The sequence below is a fragment of the Silurus meridionalis genome, chromosome 2 (assembly GCF_014805685.1).
Source record: "Silurus meridionalis isolate SWU-2019-XX chromosome 2, ASM1480568v1, whole genome shotgun sequence".
NCBI classification, from domain to species: domain Eukaryota; kingdom Metazoa; phylum Chordata; class Actinopteri; order Siluriformes; family Siluridae; genus Silurus; species Silurus meridionalis.
This window is the reverse complement of record NC_060885.1, coordinates 7,298,402-7,312,650: the sequence shown is the minus strand read 5'-3', so window position 1 is coordinate 7,312,650 and position 14,249 is coordinate 7,298,402. Positions and strand designations below refer to the sequence as shown.

Below are 14,249 nucleotides of genomic sequence, written 5' to 3'. Positions count from 1 at the left end.
TCTGACTTTTCTTTGCCTTTGTGGCTAAATGAGCACAACTCTTCACAAGCACACTACAAAATCGAGTGGAACACTGGAGGTTATTATAACAGCAAATAGGGACTGAATGTGGAATAGGATGCAGATACCAATCTAATAGTAAAGTGTCCACAAACTTGTCCATATAGTGTACATTTGTGATCATGTGTTTGGAAGCAATTCTCTTTATAATAAAAAAAAATAAAAACTTCAGTTAAGATAACAATGAAATATTCAAATATTTTACACAAAAAAAATCCAGGGGTCATTTCAGAGTTGTAGCTACAGATAAACCAATGTTTGACCACTTGGTATGGTGAAACAGAAGACATCTGAAAACTAACACAGCCATTTAGAACGAATGTGAATAAAATTTGGACCCCAATAAAAGCAATGTAAAAGACAAGAGTAGTGAAAAAACGTTCGCTTGTGGTAGCGATTACTTTTGCGTTATGCCAAGGTAAATGATGAAATTGTGAAAGCAATTGTGTGAGCTAACAGAAAGTAAGATGTTGGGGATGCAGACATTTGTGTGTTGTTTATTATTTATTATTTATGTGGTTAGCATACAATATTCTTTAATGATAGATATCCGTTAATATGCTTAATAAAAAATTTTAATTAGCATCAAAATGTTAAATAACAAAATATGAACCAATGCTACAGTTGCAGTAGTGACATAAATCCGGTATCCGATATATATTGAGGTTTAGGTTTAGCCTGATTTATCATGGTATGTCAAGAGGCTGTGCAGCATCATTAGCACTAGCTTACACTTTGATTAGGGTTACTGCTACACAGCACCACAAATAGATAGCCATATTGTCAGGATTTAATCAAGGGAAACAAGTGAGCGAAAGTACAGGCAGTGTCTCAGCATGAAATGAAGTGTGAGCAGAAGCCACCAGTCTGTCATACTGCTAGAGTGAGCAGAATTTTAATTTCTGACTAATTGCAAAACCATGCTTTTGTAAATGTTGCTAAAGTGAAGTCATGGCTTTGAGAAGGGATTCCCTAAAGCCTAAGAAATACATATTGAACATTCAAAAATTTCCCTCTATACCAGAGGTGTCCAAACTTTTCATATGAAAAGCCAAAAATCAATTGATTAGGGGCCAAATGTGAATGTTGCATAAAATTAAATGTTCTCACCACCATACTTTGTGAAAGCTGAAGCTGTTTTGTTTCATAATGAAATATTGAAGTAAACAGTAAACATTTTCCTTTTGTCTACGTGCCACTGCCTCGGTGCCTCCTTAATTAGCTGTGCATTGAGTGTCACAAAGCCGTAACTGCACCCCCACCATGTTGTATTTATATTCTTTACATTTATATTCAATTCACATTTTTTCAGCAAAAATCGTTTGTTAAATTAGAAACTAAGATTTGTGGCAATGGCATTTTCCCCCATATTTTCCATGTGTTACAGTATATGGCATGATAGGCCAAATCAAAAGTCACCATGCGCCAACTTTGGTTTATGAATCTCTGTAATATACTGACATTTTGACACTAAATTAACTGATTTCTTTATGTACAAAAGAGAACAAAATCCTGACATCCACTGTTTAATGAAATCCCACTAAAGACAGTGTAAGAGTATTTGAAATTTCTTCAAGATTTGTTTAGTTTTTTTTGGGTTTTTTTTACTGAACAAATTAATACAAAGTATTAAAATGTCATTATTAATAACAAGTATTAATTTAATAATCAGTCTCCATGAAAAACAAGTCTTGACCAAAAATTCTTATCCTTTTTATTGGGGCTGTTTTAGAAATACACTATTAGGACAAAGATTTGTTTACACCTGACCATACCATTCGTAAGTGACGAAGTGACACACACCCATCGATTCACACACATCCATGTCTTCAGCACCACCTATTAATATTATTATTTTATCATAACTATATAACAGTTCACATGCTGTTTTGCACATCTACGTGACTGCTGCTGTTTTGCACAAGCTTGTGTGTTTACATTTTGTTTTCATTTGCAAGTACATTATTGTATACAGTTCTCTTTTGCACGGCGTATTATATAACACGTTATACAGTAGGTTTACAGGCGGCGCTATTTTGTGTTTTGTGCATCTGTCCTACACTGTCTTGTGTTGTCTGTTTACACTGTCTTTTGTCTTCACTGTTTGCACTGAGTTGCACACGATTCACTTTATGTGGCGAAGACAACTTACTTGAGTCCTTAGCTCTGTGTCCTGTTATGTAGCTCCATGTTGTGTGATGTAGCTCTATGTTGGTTTATGTAGCACCAGGGTCCTAGCAAAACATCTCATTTCATTGTGTACGTCACGTTCACTGTTCACGTCAGCTATATGTATATGGTTGAAATTACAATAAAAGATTCTTGACTTGACTTGAAATGTTTTTTTGAACATCCCACTCCACATTTAGTCCCCTTTGGTTATTATAATAACCTCCACTCTTGTAGGAAGATGTTCCTCTGGATTTTGGAGTGTGCTTCTGGAGATTTGTGTTCATTCAGCCAAAAGGGCATTAGTAATTCAAGTACTGATGCAGGTGATGTGAGGAGGCCTGGGGTGCAGTCAGCGCTCCAATTAATCCCAAAGGTGTTTAATAGGGTTGAGGTCAGAGCTCTATAGCAGGCCACTCAAGATATTCCATGCTAAACTATTTAAACTATATTTTCATGGAGCTGGAGTGATGCTAGAACAGGTTTGGGTCTCCTAGTTCAAGGGAAATGTAATGGTACTGAATCTAAAAAGATCCTATACAACTGTGTACCTTCAACTTTGTGATAAACAAAATTTTTTAAAGGTCATTGAAGAAAAGGTTTTGGGGGAAAAACCACATGTGGCTGGAGAAGTCTAGTGTCCCAATACTTTTTATCCAGTGTAAACCTTGCAATGTCATTTTGGTGAAATAATCTGTATTTATTGTTTTTTAACTGGAGGGATGTCATAGATTGGTACAGGCAGGATTTTTTTTTTTACCCAAATCAAATATGTTTTTTTATTTGTGGCTGCTTGCCCTATTCAGCCACAGTCACACCTGGCTGGTTTTCCCAAGCCCACCTCATATATATAAAGGCGTATACACAGATTTACTCACAGCATTATAGACGACAGCTCCAATGTGATTTAAGAGTGAGATATTAAAGCAAATCTCAAGATGGTGCCAAAATGAGACATATTTCATCCCAAGTGCAATCTCTTTTGTTGTCGCTCTGCTACTAGCATACAAGAAGAATTTCAGAGCTCTCCACTGGGGAAAATTCCTTTCAATCTCATCATGATGTAAGCCATTTGTCAAATTTAAGCCTGCACAGATGAAAACTCAACAGTTGTAAACAGAGAGAAATCTATAACCATATACTGTACATTTAGCATATTTGGAGCTTAAGGTGTCAACCAGACTCCACAATACAAAACAACACAGTGAAATGTCCTTCACTTGATCCGGTCCCTTTAACCGCAGGTGTTCAGTAAACACACAAAGAAGGCAAAATTGTAGGTTAACTGATATCATTTGGAGAGAATGGGAGCAGAAGTACATCCAGCTGCATATAGATAATTAGCAAGTTATAAGAAGAAACAGAGAAAAGAGAGCAAATGAAAGGAACATTTAGGTTTATGTTGCAGCTCTCGCCACTGCGGGACCAGTGATTTATGAATGCATCTGTCAGTGGTAATAAAGCAGTCTCTAATGAAGCCAGGGGAAGGTGACCTTGTGCTGCAGAGAGATTTTACCATGCGTGTGTACCGTTATACTATATGTGGGTAGATACCGCAGGGCAGTTCATGAGGGACCAAAAACAGAACAGCATTCTAGATGTAAGGTTTAGGAATAACAGATAACAGGTTTGTGAAAGTAATTGAAAACAGACACAAATATACACATACATTTCATTATTGTACAGCTAATACATGCAAGTGGAAAAACTGCTGTCAAAAAAAATGGCAAAGTTCAACAAGCTCCGTAAAAAGGATACAGTGACACCACATAGTACAGATACAAAGCAATAGTATTATCTGTATTTGATTTTTTTTTCAGCAAAAGTGGGTGGGTTTTTTTTTTTTTTTATAATAGAAGGTTTTTCATATATAAAGATGTACACATTTATTCCAATCATATGACTGTCACATCACTAATCACTCTCGCCTTTTCCTTGTCATCTTCAATTAGCATATTTTAAGTCCCACAAGTCTCACCTTTCACAGCACTCTGTGTCACACATTTGTCTTCCATATTTTGTATGTTCTTGGTGTATTTGTTATGTGTTATTGTATTATTTTGTACTTGGCACTTTATTAAACTTTATCTGAACTTATACCCGCTTCATAACATGACATTAGTATGCACCATAGTTTCTAGTGATTGGTTTTCCAAATATAAATAACTAGTAGCTCAATTTAAACCACCACAGACATTGTCCAGGCAGTTACTAAGGATGATTTTGCTTGAAATGTAATGCTCTTAATGTATAAATGTGGTCTTTGTTCTACAAGCTATACTGTATATCAGATCTTTGCATTAAGGCAAAACATTCCCACTATGTGGGTAATTAATTGTTAGCTTTTATGAGATATATAAACCCCAGGGAATATTACTATTTTTAATGCATTTCTAAACAATTTCTTGAATATTTACAAGATATTTACAGCAGGATTTAGAACATTGACCTAAAGAATAGAGAATGACATGACACCTGGAAATTTTAAGCCACAGTATCTGAGGTAAATACGAGTCCTACAGTTTGTTCACCTCACAACTCAAGGGACCCAAATTCCATCCTGAACTTAGGGTTATTGTCTGTGTGGTTTCTTTAAGCCTTTGAAAAGCTTGGCAGAAGATGGTTGGTGACTAAAACTAGGTTTTGAAAAAATATTTCAGTTTATGTCATTGTATATATTGTATCCTATCTATAACAATATTACAACAGTAGCATGCAGTATGCGTATGCAACAAATTGAAATGTGAGTAAACAGCTGGCCATCTAAGCTCCAGATAGATTCTATCTGCAATCACCAAAACTGATGGCATTGCCTAAAAGAATGAATTCTGTGGAAGACCACTGGAATTAAGACAAAGGATCTAGTTGGCTTCGGTCAAAAGCAGGAAGGGTTACATTTTGTGTATTGAGCAGCATGCAGTATATATAAAAATAAATGCAAAAAATAATTAATAATGCTGCTCAGTTTTCTGCCTTGGTGTGTCTCTGAAACAACTGGTGCATTTTAGATGTAAAAAAAAAAATTATGCCGAGTTCACCCTCTAAATGCTTTCAAACGTGTGTAAATTTCAGCAATTAAAACCACATGTACGAGAAAAGCATACGGTTTACAATAGTGCAAAAGCCGGTGTGCGGTTCAGAGTTGATCCTTACATCAGCATATACTTCCCTGCAGTGCTCCTACTACCAAGATTGCTATACTGTGAAGTAATTCTCCTCCCAAACAACTCAGCTCAACTAAGTAAATTAGGTGCAATATATCACGCTGAAAGAATAATGACCCCAATCTGTCTATAGACTCGCTTTCATCCTGCTTCTGAATTTCGGGGAAGGTTTTTTTGAGGAAAACAATCACTGAGGAGTGAGTATTTCGGAGCATTGGATTCGGTAATCTATAAAAGCTCACTGGACGTTGACTGATGTGTGTGGTCAGCGTTCTCACAATGCATTAAAACTGCAGCCTGCATCATACCAGCCAGACTATTATTATTCTTCTCTTTCTCTATCCATTCAGGTAAAAATAGCTGCAGAAAATAGTTCTCACAGCATAAATTTTATACAGGCACTGTATGGAAATATATACATATATACATATTTTATATATACAGAATAGAACAATAGTTATTCCAAAAGTTGTTATTTACTAAAGGTGAAATAGTTGGAGATTCTTCAGGATGTTGTCTTAGTGATAGTACAATTAAACAATACTCTAAATTGCAACAGTTAAATTTTTGTGGAGTAAGCAGAATCAAACACTGTGGGACATGCTGTTATTAGAAAATAATCTTTTAAACTTCTAAACTTTGCAGCATTAACAGGAACCTTGCTTGGTGTCGGGTTGTATTACACTATCCAGTCACTGATTAATTTTATATCACAGCATACCCTATTGAGTTTTATTCTTCAGATAATGTCTGACATTTATAACCTACTACATTTACATATATAGCATTTGGCAGATGCCCTTATCCAGAGTGATTTACAATTGAGCAGTTAAAGAGAATAAACTTGCTCAAGCTCTTAGCACTCGCAACTTGGTGGTCCTGGGAATTAAACTTGTGACCTTCTAATCTAGAGTCAAATGCTTTACCCATTAACTTACCACCTCCCAGTGAAGTAGAGTCAAGTCAAGTCAAGTTTATTTCTATAGCGCTTTTCACAACAGACATTGTCTCAAAGCAGCTAATTTAACAGTTAAGGTGAATGATATGTGTTTACCCCTGATGAGCAGCCATGCCGACTGTGGCAAGGAAAAACTCCCTTCAGATGTTATTAGGAAGAAACCTTGAGAAGAACCAGACTTAAAAGGGAAACCCATCTTCATTTGGGTGATATCAAGAGTGTGATTATAGTCTATAAAACAATACAAAACACTGGAGAGTGAGAACTAATATGAGTACTGGAATGTGTAATTATGAGTAATGTCCTTTCTATAGTCTGATACAGTCATTTGAGATTATGGATCCATTAGCTACTATGCAACTCATAAAATAGCTAAAATCTGTTAGTTATTAACAAATGTGCTACGTAAAGAGATGTTTACTTTTAATAGCAGATAATTATGATAAATAATGGTCATTGTGTTTATAAATGTTCCCTCTTTTCAGATCATCCAAACCTGAACTGTAGCTGTAGTGTTAGCATTTTAGTCATTCTCTTTGAAAATGAAACTGATACTATAAGTAAAAAAACAATCACATTGAGTTTAGGTTATCCTTTATATATTCTTTACAAAACATACACTATATGGACAAAGGTTTGTGGGAAACCTGTACATATGTGCGTTTGGTGTTATAATAATCTAATAGTCACAAGGATGTTAGTAAGGTCTTACTGATGTAAAGTACATCTTACTGATGTAAGGTGAAAGGTCCTAGGTGCAGGTGTTTATTAGTGTTTAGCTGGAGCTCTATAAAAGGCCACTCAAGATCTTACATTCAAAATTATGTTAAACATATCTTCATGGAGCTCACCTGCTGAAACAGGTTTGGGTCTCCTAGTTCAAGTGAAGAGAAAAATGAATGCTACCACATCAAACCAAATCCTGTACAACTGTGTGCTTCCAACATTGTGTTAAAGGTTTGGGGAAAAAAAACATATGGCTGAAAAAGTCAGGTGTCAATACTTTTGTTCCTATCTAACATAAAACAGCTTCCTGATCACGTCCTTACAAACCCACATCAAACACTCTGAATGCACCAGATCTCTCAATGTGACTGAACCCATAAAATGAATGTTATTACATGTCATCTCACCACATCCTGTGGCTGGAATTTCACCTCATGATGTTGCAGAGACATACAGCACCTCACCATCCTCACATCACCCATTCTAAAACACCCTGCACAGACATTCCAGCTTTCTTTTCATGTTTCTTTCTGTTCTTATCTTAAAAGACAGTCATCCTATGGGCTTCATGTTTCAAATATCATATCATGGAAATCTAGATCACAAAAGCCAGCTGGAATTTTTGCAAAGAGCTCAGTAGTTGACGAGCTGCGTCGCCAGTGTCTATCGCTTCCAGAATTAAAACGGGGCCTATGGTGAAGATCTAATCAGAGCGCTTACATAGTTGCAACGATACCGTGCCAGCGATGGGAAGGACATTAAATATTGAAACAGGAGCTAATTAGGAGAGATGTGTTGAAATGAAAGGGAACAAAGCTACAGGAGTGGTGGCATGGAGAGAAAGAATATTAAAGAAAGCGAGAGATAGAGAGAGAAAGAGATAGAGAGAGGGAAGAGAGAGGGAAAGGGAAAAGCCTTTCTGCCAAATTTAATATCACTCACTCTATAGAGGTAAAGACCTTCAAAAATAGATTTGTGATATGATTTATGATGATATGGCTTCCATCTGCAGCTGAAATGCCGTCATCAGTCACATCAGTAAATAGCTACAGTTTGGGCATAGCAATGAAATAAGAAAAGTCATACAATGCATCAACAGTTAATGCAGTCACACACAGAGTGTTTGGGCGGAAATGCCTTCAGGGTTATACATACACATCCCCATGAAGGTGACCTTCTCATCGTGGTAAGTATCTGCAGATAAGATCCAAAATAACCACAAAATATATAATCAAACTTAAGTAAAAATGCACTGTGCAGTGAAGAACAGAGTAAACCGAGAGTGAATGGTAAGATGATTTTAATATAAAATCAGGGTAACATTGCTGCGGAATATGGTATCTATGGCACACTGGCAATTTACTATACAAATGACAAGAAGCACAGCAGATTTTGGATTTTTTTTTGTTGTTGTTGTTCTTCTTGCACTTTATCAATACTAATTCTCAACATATTTGGAGCTGCAAAGCTTAAGGAATAAACAAACTCATAAAAATGAATATCATAAATAATAGGGGTCAACTGAGCCCTGAAAATGCAAAATAATTGTTACCAAACTCAGAGTACAATAAGGTTTTAAATTCAAACACACAAGGTTTGTAAAAAGTAACAGTAGTTAGCTTACATCTGATATTCAGTGCAATATATAACTGCAAATCCCACAATGGGAGGTTAATAGACAGCCATCTCAACCAATACACATGCATAACTAAATATGTTCCATTATGTTCATTATAATTATAAGTTATCATTATTGCCATTTCACTGTAAATGCTGTTAGAACTTTACTCTTGGCATTTTTTTCAATCTTTTAAAAATACTTTCTTTAATAATACTGCTTGCTGCCTCCACTTACACACTCACCATTTTTTTAAAGCTGCACACTCTGCACCATGAACCGGGAATAGTCCTGTCATGCTTTGCACTAGAAAACCTCAAGGAAGATTCTGTACCAGGAAATCATTGGACCTTGATTACTGAACAGTCTTCACTCCAGCACTGCCGATGGTGGTGGACGTACGCAACAGTTGGGCCGTCTGACGTTTTCGAACATGGACCTGAAGACGTTAGCCTGCCTTCGCTTGCTCTTTTTGCCAGACGGTGAGTCAGATGCTGCACCTGACATGGATTTCCTGAGTGCTGTCTGAGATATGATCTTCTTCTCATGTTCCTTGATTTTGCACTGGAGATGACTCTGAATAGCAAAACCGAGTGACTCTGGATCCAGCGAAGCGCCGTACACCTCCCACGTCATGCCCTGCTCATCCCACACCACATCATGAACGCTCTTTTTGGTTGGCTTGGCTTCCTTCTCATTCTTCTTCTTATTCCGCTCCGACTCACACTTGGAAGCTTGCTTCGCAGACTTGGCTATGGATTTGTACACCGGCTGCTCTGTCTTTATTGTGACCTCTGAAGTGGAGCTTGATGCTGGGACAGAAGCCTTTGTATTGGTCTCATTAGCCAATGTGCAATGACTGACTGGGTGTAAAGATGGCTTTGACTGTGAAATTGGAGATTTAGCAACAGGAGGCTTGGCTGTTTTTTCTGACTGGGAGCTTGTTACACATACATCTTGACAGGCCTGATCAGTTGTTGTGGTTGATATATCACCAAAGCCATTCCCTTTGGAATCATCTTTCAACGTATTTGAAACAGAAAGCATGGGGATTACTTGGCAGCTCTGACAACTGGCTTCACTTGATAACTTATTTTGATTGCATGTCTCGATATTAATCTGATAAACTGGTTGAAGAGGCGAATATCCTTTCGGTGCATTGTAAATTGGTGGCCCGGGTTCCTTGGGCTTGGCACCAAGCCTGGTCTCATTCTGTAAAATACCGTCTGTGAGCACCGAAATGGGTCCAGGTTGAGGAAGTCCCTCTGACAAGGAGGTGATACATGGGCCACATAAACTACCAGACGTTTTCATTATAATCGGAACCTCTGCATTGTCCTTATGATATACCATTGCAAGGCTCTCCATTTCTTCCATCTGAAGACAAATAGATACTCGTTTGGGATGGTATGGAAAAAGACTAGGACTTGTTTCAACAGCTCGAGTGCAGAGCAAAGCTACAGCCTGCACCTCTACATCCTGGTGATGTTTGCAAGGTGAGGGTCCACTGTCTGCTGCTGATGTCATGGTGGAGGCCTCACAGTACAGCTTACAGTGTTTTATATTATCCTCTGAAGCAAATTCTTGTGTTTGAATTGCCTCATCAGTCACCTCAGCCTGAAATGAGTGAGTTATGGAGATGTCTGGGGAGTGTTGACAAGTGCTGTTTACTGTGACAGTATATTGAGATTTGGCATCTTTTGCATCATACTCCAACTTGGGGTAGGACTCATTTTCTTTAAATAGTGGGGACTGTTTTTTGCTTGCTTGTAATGAAGTAAGATTTGTCTCAGGCTTATCATTGCTGTTTGGTGGCTGGGAGGTATCTACTGGTTTAGGAACTGATTTGGAAATCTCTGTTGTAAGGCCTTGTGAGGAAGTCCCTTCATGCAATTTCCTAGCAGATTCTGGGAGTGGTAGATTTGTATCATCCATGCTGGTGATCAGCTCTACATCTGAACTAATGGTGCAACTGGATTCTGGAAGTTCATGTAAATAGGAAGTGTCCTTGTTGGCATTCCTGTTACTGGGAGGTAATTCTGTGAGCTTTGGATCACATGTGTGACATGGCCTTTGACTTTCTCCTGTGGGTTCCTCAGATGACAATGCCCTACTCTGTAGTTTCACCATGCTCTGCTGTTCCTCGGTTCTTTGTTTAGCATGACTCCCATTTCTTCCCTTAACATCTTGCAACACTGTTTCTACACCTGATGGGTTGCTTGAACATATATCCTTGCTTTTGGCAGAAATGGTTGGTGACAACTTTGAATTTACACTGCTGTTTTCTGTCTTGGCATTTGCATGAGGCTCCTGGGCATCAGGTTTTCTATTATCCTCACAATTAGAAGAAAGAGAGTTGTCTGCTGGTTTCCCTTTATTTGCAGATTTATGTTGCATATTATCCTGTTTAGGTTCATTGTTTTGGGAAGAAGCATGATCCTCAGTCAGGTTTAAACCTGTCTTGGAGTCTTGGAGACAGATTGTGTTTGCATCCTTGTTGCCCAAAGTATCCGTACCAGATAGTCGAGGTACCATTTGAACTGTAACAGTCCTTTTGGGGTGAGGAACAGTTCCCATTGTGAATCCAGTTTTATTGCTTCCTTTGCTGTTAGTCCAAAATCAAAGTGGCTATCCTGAAAGAATGGAATTTAGACAAAAAAATTTAGACATAATACTAATCTCATATATATAATAAAATAGTCATGTTCATTATGATCTCTATATCAAAGAATATTTGATTGTTTTTATCTTTTTATGTATGGAGAAGCTCTTTTTTTGCAATTTGAGGGATCTTTAAATAGTTGAACCTTCTGTGATTAGTAAAACACTTTAGTGGTGTCTTCATAGGGGCTATTTCCTAAGCGTATAAGCCTATTTATGAAAAATGCTAAGAAAGAGAAAACCATGAGGGATTTGTTGCACTGTGGCATCATGTCCTGATATCTGAATTAATATATTAAATAAGAAGACAAACATCTAAGAAAGTAATAGAGTTCAAACATCAGGGAATTAACATTTATAAGCTACTGGGTCATTACTCTGTGTTTTCAGGCATCCCCAATGGACAATGGACGCAATTACAGTTGATGATCAATTGTAACTATTTAATCAATGTCGAAGTTTAGCAACACACACAGACACACACATACACACCACACACCAATTATGGTTCAAATAACATACTGCAATAGGCCAAATGGTGGACAAGCTGAGGAGTGAAGACACGTAAATAACTTCTCTACAGCTTTTCAGATCCCAAAGCAACAGCACTGATAGTCATAACAACTTGAGAAGATATAAACACTCACCAAGGCCCTGACAAGACAAAATGAGAACTGCCCAACTAAAGGAGATTCATTTACTGTATTTTTAGAATAATTATTTAATATAAGTGTATAAGTGTAGTCTAATCATTCAGCCATAATTAGTCATCTCCTTTAGAAAATATGAATTGTGCAAAAAAGAACCCTGACTGAACTATGTGACCTCAAATAACATGTCTCTAATGACCTGCACTACAATACTAACCCAGTCCCAGTTTGGTTTAAGCTAGACCTGAGTGACATGACACGTCAATAAAGTCATTGTTTTACCATGATACTGATGCTAGCAAGAATGTAGTACATTTGACATCATATATTGAATGTCAAGAGGAATTGCATAGATTCGGGATATTCCTCTTTGCTTTTGCTGTCAATCTTATACAAGCCAAAGCTCTGGAGACCTGACAGATGTGTATATATATATATATATATATATATATATATATATATATATATATATATATATATATATATATATATATAATAGTTTTATTACTATTATACTAAACCATTTTACAAATGAATGCATTAATGGGACTGTAAAACAAGCCAATTACAGCATAATTAAGTGTTTTGCCATCTTACACACCACATCCAAACACTTCACCTCACTAGAGACACACTACACCATGTTGTCCATGTAGTTATTTAATTCTTCCCATTAGAGAGCTTCTTATTCTGTAATGCCCAAAACTTTGGCAGCCTGCCCAATGTCTTGGCACGATGCATACAGACTGAATGTAAATAATAAACATAACTGCACCAAGCTCATATAGATTGATGCAATGTTTTTTTTTTACCCCTCTGGCGGAAATACAGAAATAAATTGCACGCTCTAGTAATAGCTGTAATGTTCTCTTGGGAAAACTGATGACCAAAAAGTGTGCATGAAAAATAAATCATAATGATTAATGCTGAATCAGAAAAAAAAAATAAAAAATTCACGGTAAGGAACTGCAAGATCTGAGCAATCAATTTCATGCACCACTTTTATAATGCAGATACTTAAAGGCAATCTGGGGACGGTACAGGACACACACACACACACACACACACACATACACACACACACACTTTATAGACTGACTAAAAATCTGTTCGAAATGTTATAAAATCGTGGAGCCTGGGTCTTATATTGAAACTGTAACATGAAATATCCTGTGATGAAATCGGGGCTGTGCATCTTTCTAAATAAAAAAAATAGAACCAGAGCCAGTTTATTATAGAGCCAGTGCAATCCAGTGCTGAACTATGTGATCCTGGAAAAATCTCATGCATGTTAATAATTACATTATAACAGGAATATTTATGAGATATTATAACGCTGTGTCATTTAACAAGCCCAGGCAGAAACAAAGGCAGGACTAATTTGAGGCTGGATAAATTTGGATCCGGCACTCTGATCCTGTATGCAGGTCACATAGAAACACTAAAGTTGGAAAATGAACTGGTTAATTGATTAGACCAAATGATTTGGGGTGCACTGAAACTCAAACTCATCACCTGTCACTTCCTAGGATCATGAGTGCATCATGACTCCACCAACACCAACACCAACTAAAACAGATATGCCCTGCTCGTCCTGCAAAACCAGCGCATTCATTGCGACAATGTTTCTACAAAAATTGATGAAATGCTCAGTGGACTGTTCGAAGCAGTTCTCTGGATGACCTTGTCAATACATTCATTATTAGGAGACCCCAAAAATGCATGGAAAAGGAGGAAAAAATAATAACCCTACCTGCTCTTGCCTTTGTCACAGTCTCACATCATGCTCAGGGTTGCACACTGCACTCTGTGTGTGTGTGTGTGTGTGTGTGTGTGTGTGTGTTTTATGCTTTCATATATAGGACACTGTGCTGAATATCAATGGAAGGATTTCAGCCGCACGGCAGCAGAGGCACGAAGCCACGCCCTCTGGGGCGGCGAATATGCTAATTACCAGCAATGCAGCTTTTTGATTTGTCAGATAGCTCTGCGGCTTCAAACGCCCCTAATTTAAATATTGATCTGTAAAGGGGTTATACATATGATCTAGGAAATGGACCTACAGCTGTTTGTGGTTGCTTTGTGTTTTAAAACTTAAAAAAAAAAATCAATACAAAAGATCTAGTGTTCTCAAAGTGGCACTTGGGAAATTCTCACACTTTCAATAATAGACTTAACTTTTTGTTCTTCTCAGGATGTGTGTGTTTGTGTGTGTGTGTGTGTGTGTGTGTGTGTGTGTGTGT

At 37.4% G+C, this 14,249-nt stretch overlaps 1 protein-coding gene across 1 annotated transcript; it reads right to left on the bottom strand.

The window, feature by feature from the left end:
• Window positions 1–8,360: 8,360 nt before the first annotated feature.
• On the bottom strand, window positions 8,361–13,871 carry gprin3b (GPRIN family member 3b). Its single transcript, XM_046863731.1, has 2 exons — window positions 13,760–13,871; window positions 8,361–11,328 (listed from the first exon to the last, which is right to left on the bottom strand). Exon 2 carries the CDS (start codon window positions 11,270–11,272, stop codon window positions 9,065–9,067), a length of 2,208 nt encoding a protein of 735 aa, XP_046719687.1. The 5' UTR covers window positions 11,273–11,328; window positions 13,760–13,871; the 3' UTR covers window positions 8,361–9,064.
• Between the last annotated feature and the right edge of the window lie 378 nt (window positions 13,872–14,249).

Excerpts from the sequence above, each read along its gene's own strand:
- gprin3b (XM_046863731.1), bottom strand. The coding sequence starts at position 11,272 with ATGGGAACTGTTCCTCACCCCAAAAGGACTGTTACAGTTCAAATGGTA.